At 45.0% G+C, this 11999-nt stretch overlaps 1 protein-coding gene across 1 annotated transcript in view; it reads left to right on the top strand.

Annotated features, from left to right (window-relative positions):
• The window catches only part of ttll11 (tubulin tyrosine ligase-like family, member 11), a 113166-nt gene that overhangs the window by 75364 nt on the left and 25803 nt on the right, over positions 1-11999 (top strand). Inside the window, exons 7-9 of the mRNA XM_037692545.1 lie at positions 1613-1708; positions 1788-1900; positions 11632-11880. Of these exons, the coding sequence (XP_037548473.1) occupies positions 1613-1708; positions 1788-1900; positions 11632-11880 (458 nt within the window). The remainder of the gene's footprint in view (positions 1-1612; positions 1709-1787; positions 1901-11631; positions 11881-11999) is intronic.

The following is an 11999-nucleotide window of genomic DNA, read 5'->3' as shown; positions in this document are numbered from 1 at the left end:
TTGTGTGTACATATATATTTGTGTGTGTGTGTATAAATATATATATATATATATATATATGTGCATATATGTATATATTTATACACATGTATACATGCATACACACATACATGCATACATACATACACACAACTTCAAAATAACATAAATTCTCAACCTGTACAGAAAACAGTTTCTGCGTCTCAGCGCCACCAGCTGGTGAGAGGTGGTGACGTCAATTTGAACCCTGCCCACTGGAACCGGTACTGAAAGCATAATGGAAACACAACCTGTACCGTACCGAGTAGAGTAGAGCCGGGCTGTACCGGCCCGTACCGGTACTAATGGAAAAGGGGCAATAGAATCTGGGGTTACAGTACGTAACCAACGTTTTTCCTTTCCACTGTTGCCACTGTACTTGCTCAGGATGGGAGACTGCAAAAAGCCAAGATTCAACTTGTCTGTTGGCCTCCTTAGATAGAGAACTTTACTAATTGACTTTTATGTATGTGAATGTTCCTGTAAAGTGTCCTGAGACAAATTTGTTGTGATTTGGTGCTATATAAATAAACTATATAAAATATAAAAACTATGCCCCATGAAAATCCAAGATGGCCACCACCATATATATATGTGTGCAAACCAACCGTTCCCATCATTTGAGGAAACTATGCTTTCTAGTTTTTATATTGCTTAATCAATCAACCTTTATTTATACAGGTAAATCCCATTGAGCCTCGAGGACTCATTTACAAGAGAGACCTGATTTCAACAAAGAAAGATGACAACAATGGACAACAGCAACAACAATAAGCAGTTATAAAAACTCATACTACAGTTTTTTTTTTTGTTTTTTTTTTTTTAACAAATATAGGATGGCTAAAAGGAAAAAGGTAACAAAACAAAAAACAGCTAGATTCCAAGACAAATGTAGAAAACTAAAAACAGGAACATGTTTGCATTGGACCCTGCCAGGAGTCCAACAGATTCTTAAAGACACTTAGAGAGGTCAAGGTCGAGAGCTTCAAATCTTTTTGTAAGATATTCCAGGAAACAGGAGCGGAGTAGGAGAAGGCCCTTTTGCCTAGTTCAGTCCTCACTGAGGGAACACTGCAGGTAATAATGTCCTGAGAGCGCACTCCGTAGCTGCACTCACGCAGAGACATGTAGGAGGAGATGTATGAAGGCAACAGACCAAGAAGTGATTTAAAGATGAAAATGTACCAGTGAGAGAGTCTGCGTGAAGTTAATGATGTCCAGTTAACCAATGAATGCAGAGTGCAGTGGTGGGTACGATAATCCCAGCCAGTTATGAATCTTAGTGCACCATGATAGACAGCATCCAACATCTGCAGGGTTCTTGTAGGAGCGTTCATGTAAATAATATCACCAAAATCAATTGAGGGAAGGAAAGTCATGCAATTCTAGTCCAAAAAACACTCATCTTGAAAACTATAAACATTCACTATTCAATTGGGTCAGCAACGGGGGACATTGGTGTACTTTTTGTTTTTATAACTGTCATAAGCTACAAATTACTTAATGTGATGTTTAGTTGCTCAGAATTTTGTGACTGACAGAAATTATCTCATGTTTTGTGGATATTAAGTGGCTCTTGATCTGTTTGTGTCAGGTTTTAGGTTTTGACATCCTGCTGATGAAGAACCTGAAGCCTGTATTATTAGAGGTCAACTCTAACCCCAGTATGAGAATAGAGCATGAGCAGGAAGTAAGACTGTTAGCACTGGCATCATCAGAAAACACACATCTTCATCTCTACATTTAAACTGCATTTTTTTTTATCTCAGGTGGCACCAGGACTATTTGAATATGTTCCCAGTCCAGTGGACGAGGAGGTTAAAGTGTGGGTAATCAGGGACACACTGCGCCTCATGGATCCCTTCAACAAAAAAACAGCACAGTAAGAGCACACACATCATAAACAGACCTCCAACTTTTCCACCCAAGTTATCCAACGGGTGCTTTACCCCCCGCCCCTCAGAATTTTTGTATTTGTTTGCTCATTATCAATTCACTGTGTCTGGGAGAGACTCCAAGGCCAGTCCCTGGGCTGTGCCTCATGCTCCCCGGGACTTTTGAAATTTGAACAATGGAACTGGGTGTTTTGTGTGATTTCACACCGATGTGAGACATTTCCAAAAACCTTCACTCTGAGACCTGGGTTCTAAAGGTTTTGGTGTTAGTGAAAACGACTTCTGTTGTCATGCAGACAAACAGCCAAAATGCAACAGAAATGTTACGGTTTTACTTCAAAACAGCGTCGTATAAACAGGGCCTTAGAGGAAATGCTAAAACCACACTGCAAACACAACATACCCATCTAAAAAAGTTAAATCTAGTCCTCTGAACATTAAAAAATAAATAAATAAATAAAATAAATAAAAGATTGTCTTTCCTGGTTTCTTTCCTTGACATTAAACGTTGGTTACGTACTGTAACCCCAGATTCTATGAATATAGGCGTAGCCCTTTAAGGCTGTCGCTTAGTGGGTTTATCCCGTCATGCGGTGCATTACACTGAAAAATTTAGTCCACGCCCACCTGCTGTGTGGGCCCCACCCGGTTCGTATAAATTACGTTAAGAGCGGGTAATCGGCTCCCAAGTATCTTTTTTCTTCAGCCACTTAGGAGTCAGTGAAGCCCGACGCTTAAAGGGCTACGCCTATATTCATAGAATCTGGGGTTACAGTACGTAACTAACATTCTATTTCATATAGGCTTCACCCTTTAAGGCTGTCGCTTAGTGGGTTAAGGGCGAAGCAGATGTGGTCCTCGCCTCACTGGGTCCATTCGAACACCGTATGAAGCGGAAGCTTGCCCAAAAAACGTCTTGTCACTCAGCTCTCCATGTGCGTAATTACGCGTTGCGTAATTATGTGTACCATGCACAGACGCATGATGTGTAAATATGCGTTCTGAATGCATGAACACCCCGGAAAAAATTAAACGGAGGGGAGAAATGCTGAAAGGAGCCATGAACCAACCGATTCACGGCTGAACAGTATGAACAGATTAATAATAACAAGAGAGCTGATTATTAATCAAATGAACTGATTGGTAAGGATAGTCATGAACTGATTAATGGCCATAGAACCAAAATAACAGTCATAACTTGTGACTGATAACAACATCTCACACTGTAATGCATGCAGACAGATGTGAGTTAAACGGAGTTCCATGAAACAACAATATTCATTCTGTTAAAACACTAAGTACAGAATGTGTCATGGAACGAGCCGTCACATCACGTAGATAAAAGCGAATAAAAGAGCAGGGTGTGGACCACTCGGCCGCAGTGCAAATATCCTGCATTGTCATACTATTATGCAAAGCAGTCGAAGATGCGATACCTCTGGTCGAGTGCGCCCTGAGGTTGACAGGAGGCTCTAAATCTGATGCTCTGTAGACTTCAGAAATAGCCTCACACAACCAGTGTGACAGGTGGATAACAGGCGACCTGCAGATGCATCCCTATAATGCACAAACAAATGTTGAGTTTGATGCATTGCAGCTGTGTATGTAACACGTCAACGCCGGCACAGGACAGAGAAGATGGAAAAATGCTTCTTCTTCTGATTGTGGGGGGGGGGGGGAGAGAAACCCCTCCAACAATATCGCTCTTGATTTAAAAGAGCTCGTGATGTTTAGGCATAAAGCTGGATTCAGTCTTAGATCAACTGAGCTGTCATCAGCCTGAATTTCAAGACATGACGGAGCGATAGAGAGGGCAGATAAATCACTCACTCTCTTAGCGGATGTAAAAGCCAACAGCAGGGCTGTAAAAAGAGACAGAATTTAATTGGAAGCCTGATTCAGTAGCTCAGATGAAACAGATCAGGGCTCGCAGGACCAGCGTTAAGTCCCACTGTAGAGCAAGTGGGCATAAAACAGGCCTGCATCTCTGTACACCTTTTAAAAAACGCTTCATCAGTGGATGATTAAAAGCTGTTCTGTCCCCGAAACCTTTGTGACAGGAAGAGATGGCTGCAGCGTGTGTTTTAATTGTGCTGAACGCCAGATTTCTGTCCATCAGCTGCTGCAGAAAGGACGGTCCACCTAGTGGACATGAAGTGGCCTCTACACCTTTATCTGTACAACAGCACTGAAAGGCTGTCCACTTGATGTGAACTGCGCTGTGGTAGATGCAGCAAGTGAAACCTGAATCGTACACACTACATCTTGAGAGAGACCCATCCTCTCTTAAGTGGATCCACTCAGCGGCCAGACCCATAGGTGCTGGCCTATTCTGGGTAACTCCTGATCGCTCCTCCCGCCTGGAGGAGAGCGTCCTCCCTCCCGGGCAGATTCCACGAGCGCCCCGATAACAGGTGTCGTAGGACTGGGAACCATGATGCGTTCACGCGCTCGGGACAGAAGAGCTGTCAGTCCCTCCTCCTGAGCTCGGTTCAGAAACCGTAATATCAGAGGGAGTGAGGGAAAGTGAAGAAACATTTTGGCCACGGACTGTGAGCAAACGCGTCCACCCCTAGCGGTGGTTCGTCCCGTGGGCTCAGTGAAAAACCATAGTTGACATTGAGCGTTTTCTCGTGTTGCAAACAGGTCCACAGCTGCTCGCAAGATTTCTGCCGCGTCTGAGCCATCAGTTCTGGATGGAGGGTTCCAGTCCCCGTGACGCAAAACCATCCCTGGACATCACATCCGCCCCCTGTTCAGAACACAGGGGATGTACACTGCTCTGATGGAGAGCAGATTTGGTGTGCCCCACGCAGCATCTGTCTCACAATGTGGAACATTTGGGTTGAGCACATACACCTCCTACAGTCACTTGCTGTTTGTGTGAATCAAAAACCTGATGATTTTGTAGCACAGAAGCAAAGTGTTGAATCGCATTCAAAAACCCGTGCGACAGTCCAAAAAACATTTAAATGAGCTGCTGTGTGGGGGACCACAGCGCCCCCACAGCTCATTAAATGTATGTGCCTCTGTGAAGTCTGACATGTGTGACGTAGGTCTGCTGACGGAGAACAGCTGATATCACTCTGCTGGTTTCACGTGAGTTGCACTGCTGCCATCTGTCTGTAAAAACGGGTCAGCAGCAACAGATATCCAGATAAAGCAGAATTCTCCTCCCTGCTCTGTGTGGCGGCTGCCGAGCGGCTCGATGCATTTAATGGAATGTTGTCTCACAGTTCAAAATTGACAAATCTAGGATAAATCATCATCTTTCCGGTCCGTTGGGACCAGGGAGTGACGAGAGTGGAACCCTGTGTTTTCCTCTCTTTCTGGGACCCTGGAAATTACATTTTAATCAGAATTTCCTGAGCTTCTGCGAGAGGGGACGAGCTCTGTTCTAGAAATGACAGCAAACGTCTCTAGAGTTCCTCCGCACGGGGGGTTGAGCTGTACTGCAGCGTGAATCCCCTACTGATAACGGTTCATTTATCCGTCTGGAGCGCATGCCCATTGCCACTCCGCGTAACGTCCGGGAAGCGGGCATGCGTTTATGCTGTGGGCTCACATGCATGCTGATGTGAGCTGGTGCGCGCTTACGGAGAAAGAAATGCACGCCCCCGAGCATGCGGGCCGTGTGCGGGCTGCTGATGCTGTGAGACGTGGCGCCTCTGTGCTGCGCTCACGTTGGGGAAAGGTGCGCTCGCCCGAGCATGTAGAACCGGTTAGGGTTGTTGCAGGTGCAGCGCTCAAGCTGCCGCTCATATCCGTGCTGCCGCTCGGGGAGCGGGTGCGTGTACGTGGTGCATAATGTCTCACCGCCTCCACCGCTGTCGTGCATCGAGGAGACGTGCTCCGCACACTCATGGGGAGACTTTTACGAAAAGGCTCTGAAAAAAAAAAGTTTCCGTGTTATGCTCAGGCTGCAGGCTCGCATCTAGTTGATGTGAGCCGACGTGCGCTGAAGAGTCGTGTGTGTGTGTGCGCCCTCATCGACGCAGCGTCTTAGGCGAGGATTGCCACGGGGGCGCGCGTTTGACGCTGGTGCGGTTAGGAAGCAGCGTGCGGCGCCGGATGAGGGCGATGTTTACCACTGGACTCGATCTGCAGAACACGTTCATTCTTAGCTGCGAATCACGTGAGCTTTTGAGTGATTCATCGAGCTGCAGTGTTATTTTAGAAATCCTTTTTGGAGGATGAAAGAACGGAGCCGCTGTGAGGCGTGTGAAAAACTGATGACGCCACAGGAGCGCGCATTTGACACCACTGCGGTGAGACGCGTGTCGCTCCTGCCAAGAGCGAGATACGTTACTGGACTCGTACCGCGATCTCACCTTTACGTTGACGTGAGCGGCTGGCGCTGAGAGCTGTGTGCGCGCTCTCATAACGCAGCGCCGTATAGGTGAAGGCTGTTCACGCCGCAGGAGCGTGCATTGGCACCGCTTGTGAGGGGTGTGCAGCTTGGGCTAAAAACAAGTTATTCCACTGAGACTCCTTATGCGGACCACACCCACTTATGACTGTTGTGTCATGCTGGCGTCTCGCCTTGTTTGGAGCGACAGTGATTGAAACAACCTTAAAAGGCGACTTGCTCATTCGAGTGGAGTGTGTGTGACGGAGCCGCTGTCAGGTCATCCGAGCTGACAGACTGGCTAAAAGACACTTTCATCATGAAATTATGTTATTTCCCACATTCGTGTCATCTTCACACACATCCAGCAAACCATCATTCAGTCATCTCACTCTGAGCTGTGGTTTGTTGTCCTAGGGCGCCACCTGCTGGCAATCTCCGGGAAAAGCTGACTTCCAGGTGCCGGGGATGTCTGATGGGCGGGGCTGGCGTAGCAGAGCAGGGAAGCGTTATGCAACCATGGAACGTCTTGAAAATTATCCCTAGTTGATTTTGGCCCTCCAACAAAAAGCTTTCCGCAGCTCTACCAAGAGGGAGGTGGAGTGACGGGCCAGAAGAACCTCTGGGAACCTCGTCCTCCGGCTGCGATGCGAGACCGGCGGACAACAAAGAGGCGCACCGATTGAGGATGACGTCAGCTGTCTTGCAGAGGGAGTGTACGTCTCCTCCCGCCTCTGAACGTTGTACGCCAACAGCGTAACGTGCTGTTCCCTGCGGCCGCCTGGAAACGCATGCTGGTGAGCTCGGTTGGAGAGCGATGTCACCGTCTAGTTATGCTATCCGGAGGCGCGGGACGCTGGTCCAACCTGGACATCTTGCTCTAAAAAAAGCCTCCGTCAAGGCTCGGCTCCCGGGGGCACTGAGGGAATTCCTGCTCGGTGAAACCCCTCCACTCTGGTTATGGGCGCGGATGTGGGAACCGACGCCCTGTTCTACCAGGACCGGCTGCAGCCTCGTCCCAGAAGGACGTCACCGCTGTGAAATGAGGCCAGATGGGGATCAGGATGGCGAGCCGGAGTGGAGCCCAGAAACCTTCCCGCTGGGTCATCCGAACTGGCGGGAGGAGGCGAGGGACGGAAAAAAGGTCCCTTCATGTCAGCCGCCTCCTGGATTAAGCCGGGCAAACTCCAGAGAGCACCGGCAGCTGGGAGCGGTGTGGTCGCCGATGCGAAACAAGGTGAGGGGGGGTGAGCATTCGCTCAGCCCCCCATCTACCGACACTACGATCTCCAGGAGGGAATGAGCAGCGGGGGCTGCAGACGTGGCCTGTCCAGGAGGAACCATCCGATTCGCTCCGAGGGTCGGCGATAAGAGGAAAATTACAAGATGGCGTCGTCCAGCATGTAGCAACCTACCACTAAGAAATACTCCTCGGCGCTTACCTTGAAACAAGACTGCTCGTCTGCTTCTCCTCGGGGAGGAGAACTCACCGGGACAACAGGAGGTTGACGTGACGGGCCAGGCAGTCTTAACAAAGGTTGGTCAGCTATACAACTTTCCTTCTTTGTTCTTCTGACAGTGCTATTAGCTCGCTGAAGAAAAATGGGAGCCGATTACCCGCTCTTAACGTAATTTATACGGACTGGGTGGGGCCCACACAGCAGGTGGCGTGGACTAAATTTTTCAGTGTAATGCTCCGCATGACGGGATAAACCCACTAAGTGACAGCCTTAAAGGGCGAAGCCTATATGAAATAGAACTTACTCATCATTTCCTCATCCCCTCTGTTTCCTTCACCAACATGTCCATTCAGGTCTGCTCCGATCAAAACTCTCTCCTCCCTGAGAATACTCTCCATCACTTCATCCAGATCCTTCCAAAATATATATATATTTTTTTCATTTACCCTTTATTTATACAGGTAGTTTCATTGAGTCACGAGAACTCATTTTCAAGAGAGACCTGTATTTTGGAGCAAATGGTGGCGGTTAAGGGCCTTGCTCAGGAGCTCAGAGTGGGGCAAATGAGGGCGGAGACAGGTGTGGGTGTTTCACCTTTTCCACCCACACTTTGATGTTGACGGTACTGGGAGTTGAACCTGCGACTTTCCGATTACAGGCTCATCTTCTCTAACCTCTGTGCCACCACTCCCCAAACTATATCTTTCTCCTCCACATCACATCCAACTTGTGGAGCATAACCACTGACAATGCATCTGCATTGCATCTGCATTGCATCTGCATCTGCATTGCATCTGCATGACTGCATCAGCCCTTCTACTTCTACCTTCAGACACATCACTAGCTTGGGACTGGCACAAGAGATACACTGGCTTGTGCTCTCTTGTGGCTGATTTCAAACAAACACACTCATGATAAACACACAAAAACACAGACACACCACACTGTACACATACCACCCTGTGAACTCACTAGTAAACACTCTTTCATCACTCCTCACCGTAAACAACATGTGCACACACTCAGCAGAGGATTATTATTAAAAAAGTTCAACAACGTAGGTCTTTCTTCTCTTAGCCTGGCTTGACAAAGCCTAAAACTCAATTAAAAATGACTGAAAAATGAAATGAATAAATAAAAAAATTAAAAAAATTACTCTGACAATGGTTCCAATGTTACTTCTTGAACTCAGACATTCACGTGAAAAAGGGTGCACCACACATACTTTTGATGCTTTTTCCACTCAAAATACAATGTTTTATTAACTAAAGTTACTGAGAAAACAAATCTTCTTGCCGCTAACTTCATTACAAAACAGCTTCTTGTATTAATGGGAAGTGAGACATATTGGACTAAGATGTTAACAAGAAAACATGAAAAGCCTATTTCTCACATGTTGAAGAAAAAGTTTATAATAAACTGTTAAAATAAATTAAAATAGACTTCTTCTGTTTAGGACAAGAAAGAACGATCTGAAATTTTAACCCCCACATTCAAGAGATTTGTTGTTCCCATCGCAGAGCAACAAGGGGATTTGCAAATTCCCTTTGTCTGTTTGTCTTGTGAGCTTGATCGTTTGAAAAATAAGTAAGACACAGATTTCCATCTTGGTATGTGGCTCCACCTAGATGTAAAAAGGCCATTATCAAAAATTGGGTTGCCACATCAAAATCGTAGACAGCTGCTTCCAAGGCCACCACTGTCCCACCCCTGGCTCCACCAGTGCAGAACCAGTGGTTGTGCTTCTCTACAGTGTTACTCCTACACACTTGATTATCTTGCACCAAAAACATTAAGGTTTACTTTGTTCAATTCCAGCCCAGGAAATAACTCATCTCAAAAACTACAAACATTCACTTTTCAAATCCCTCAGTGACAGGGGACAACGGCTCACCACTCATTTAACTCTGATATAGTTTTGGTGCAGATCCCTTCATTGATCTAATCAAATTAGGTAATTAGGATATTAAAAAAATCTCATAATAACAAATTAAATCTAACATTCTCTGTTTGATAAAACGTCTCAGCAAATCGACAAAAAACATATAGCCTGATGTCTTCTATGTAGCCTATGTCATCAACTTGATGTGGTTCTGATGGTGTCGTTTTGCACAAGTTTTTCCCACTATAGGAGTGTGCCGTTTGTGGTGAGACTCAGTTTGTTGGTGGCTCCTCAGACTGAAGAAGTCCTTAAGATGAAGGACGAAACGTCTCAGAAAAAAAAAAAAAAAAGAAACCATCCAGATGATCTGACTGAACATTGTTGGATTATTGAGCATGAACTTTGGTGTTTTGAATAAGCTTTTCTTTTTTTAATCTTTTTACAGGCTAACTGCTGCTTTTTAATTTTTATGTCAATCTGACGTGTCTTATAAAGGTTGTAAAAGTATCATTTTTCTTTCTGGGAGATTATTAAAAAACAAATCAGTAAATGAGTCAAGCTTTTATAAATCAGATGCGGGCAACATTTGGCCCAAGGACCAAAAGCAGCCTTTGGACAATCTCCACTTGGTCCCCAATATCCCTATTTGAAAAGACAAATGGACTGTACTTTTATAGCACCTTTTTATCTGATCAAGACACTCAAAGCTCTTTACAACACAATCTGTGCTATTATTTACCCATTCATACAACACTCTCTTTACAAAAAATAATCAGTGCTTTTTCTCATTCAAACACCGATGGGACACACATTGGAGGCAATGAGGGGTTCATTGTCTTGCCCAGGGACACTTTGGCATGTGACTGCTGGTGGAATTGAAACCTCAACTCTTGCATTGGAGGACGACTGCTCTAACCACAGCCACAGCCGAAAACAACTTTTAAATAACTATGAAAAACTGCATTTTACTAACTAATTTATGGAAGTCTAAATTAAACATCTTGAGCAAATACTAGTACTGTACCAAAAAAGTCCATGCTCAATAATCTAGGTATACAATCCAACAATTTTCAGTCAGGTCATCTGGACAGTTTCTTTTTTTGCTGAAACGTTTCACCTTCCATCCAGAAGGCTTCATCAGTCAAGGAAATACACAACACAAAACTGATTCTTCCCCCAAACAGCTTACTCCAAAGTGGAACAAACTAGTTATGTTGGTGCTAAAATGATGTCTTTAGCACGCTCCCTCCTCCGTTGCCGGCCCTCTTCCTTGTCGACAGTCATGTCAAATCGGTTTAAAACCAAAAAAGTCCATTCTCAATAATCCAGGTATACAATCCAACAATTTTCAGTCAGGTCATCTGGACAGTTTCTTTTTTTGCTAAGAAACTGTCCAGATGACCTGACTGAAAATTGTTACCAGTACTGTACATCAAAAATACTTGGATTAAGGTTGGCTAGTATGCATTTTAGTTTGTGTTTTCAGAACCAGACTGACCCTTAAAGGCTCCCAAAAACATACAACTTTTATTTTGTGCATATTTAGGTTAACAAATGTGCTGTCACAAAAGCATGTTCACAGAAAGTACGTCTTATATTCTTAAAGAATATTGGGAAGACATATTTTTATTAAGCATGCTTATTATGCTACAACAAGAAAATGCATGGAAAAAGCCTTGCAGGTTATCTTTCTTAAAAAATATATATTCTCCAATTTTTGAGGCAGCCCTTTGAGTCAGATATCTTGATTTGGCCCTCTGGAAAAATTGTTGTCCACATTTGCAAATAGTTAACTGAAACTTTTAGCTCATAACCTCTTCGTGAGTAGGCTACCTCTGTACATCAGACAATATTTAATATTTATCTGTTACCATGGTAATCTAGCTTTGCTCAAACAGGTCTTTAGTTCTCTGGAAAGGCTTTGTGTGTTTGTCAGACTTGTCTTGTCTGCCTGTAAGGGTCTCACTGGAAGTCACTTTTTGAAAAACGACATGGAAAATAAACTTTTTTACTGCTATTCTGTACCAGGGGTTCTCATCTGAAGCCCGGTGGGTTTGAAGATGCGGAAGCAATCCCAATGGATCCAGAATCTCAGAGCAGGAGTCCAGATGAGATGGGAAATCTGCCCTCCCTGTGTCTAAAACAGGTCTACCCCAAGTACAACAAACAGTTCAATTACCTGCGGCTGGTGGAGAGAATCGCAGCTCTCTTCATTCGCTTCCTTGGGGTCAAAGGCAACATGCGGCTCGGTCCCACAGCCTTCAGAACCTTCATCAGGTGCCCAGTTTCATTTATTAGATTCTCATTAGAACCTGCTAGCATTATCCCATCTGAAATCAATGGTGTGACTGTAATGAACATATATCTGTCGATATTATTCATAAATTAAACGGATT

Source organism: Nematolebias whitei, chromosome 18 (genome assembly GCF_014905685.2).
Source record: "Nematolebias whitei isolate Nwh7 chromosome 18, NemWhi1, whole genome shotgun sequence".
In the NCBI taxonomy this organism is placed as follows: Eukaryota; Metazoa; Chordata; class Actinopteri; order Cyprinodontiformes; family Rivulidae; genus Nematolebias; species Nematolebias whitei.
The sequence above is the reverse complement of the archived record's forward strand: the minus strand, read 5'-3'. Positions and strand labels throughout refer to the sequence as shown.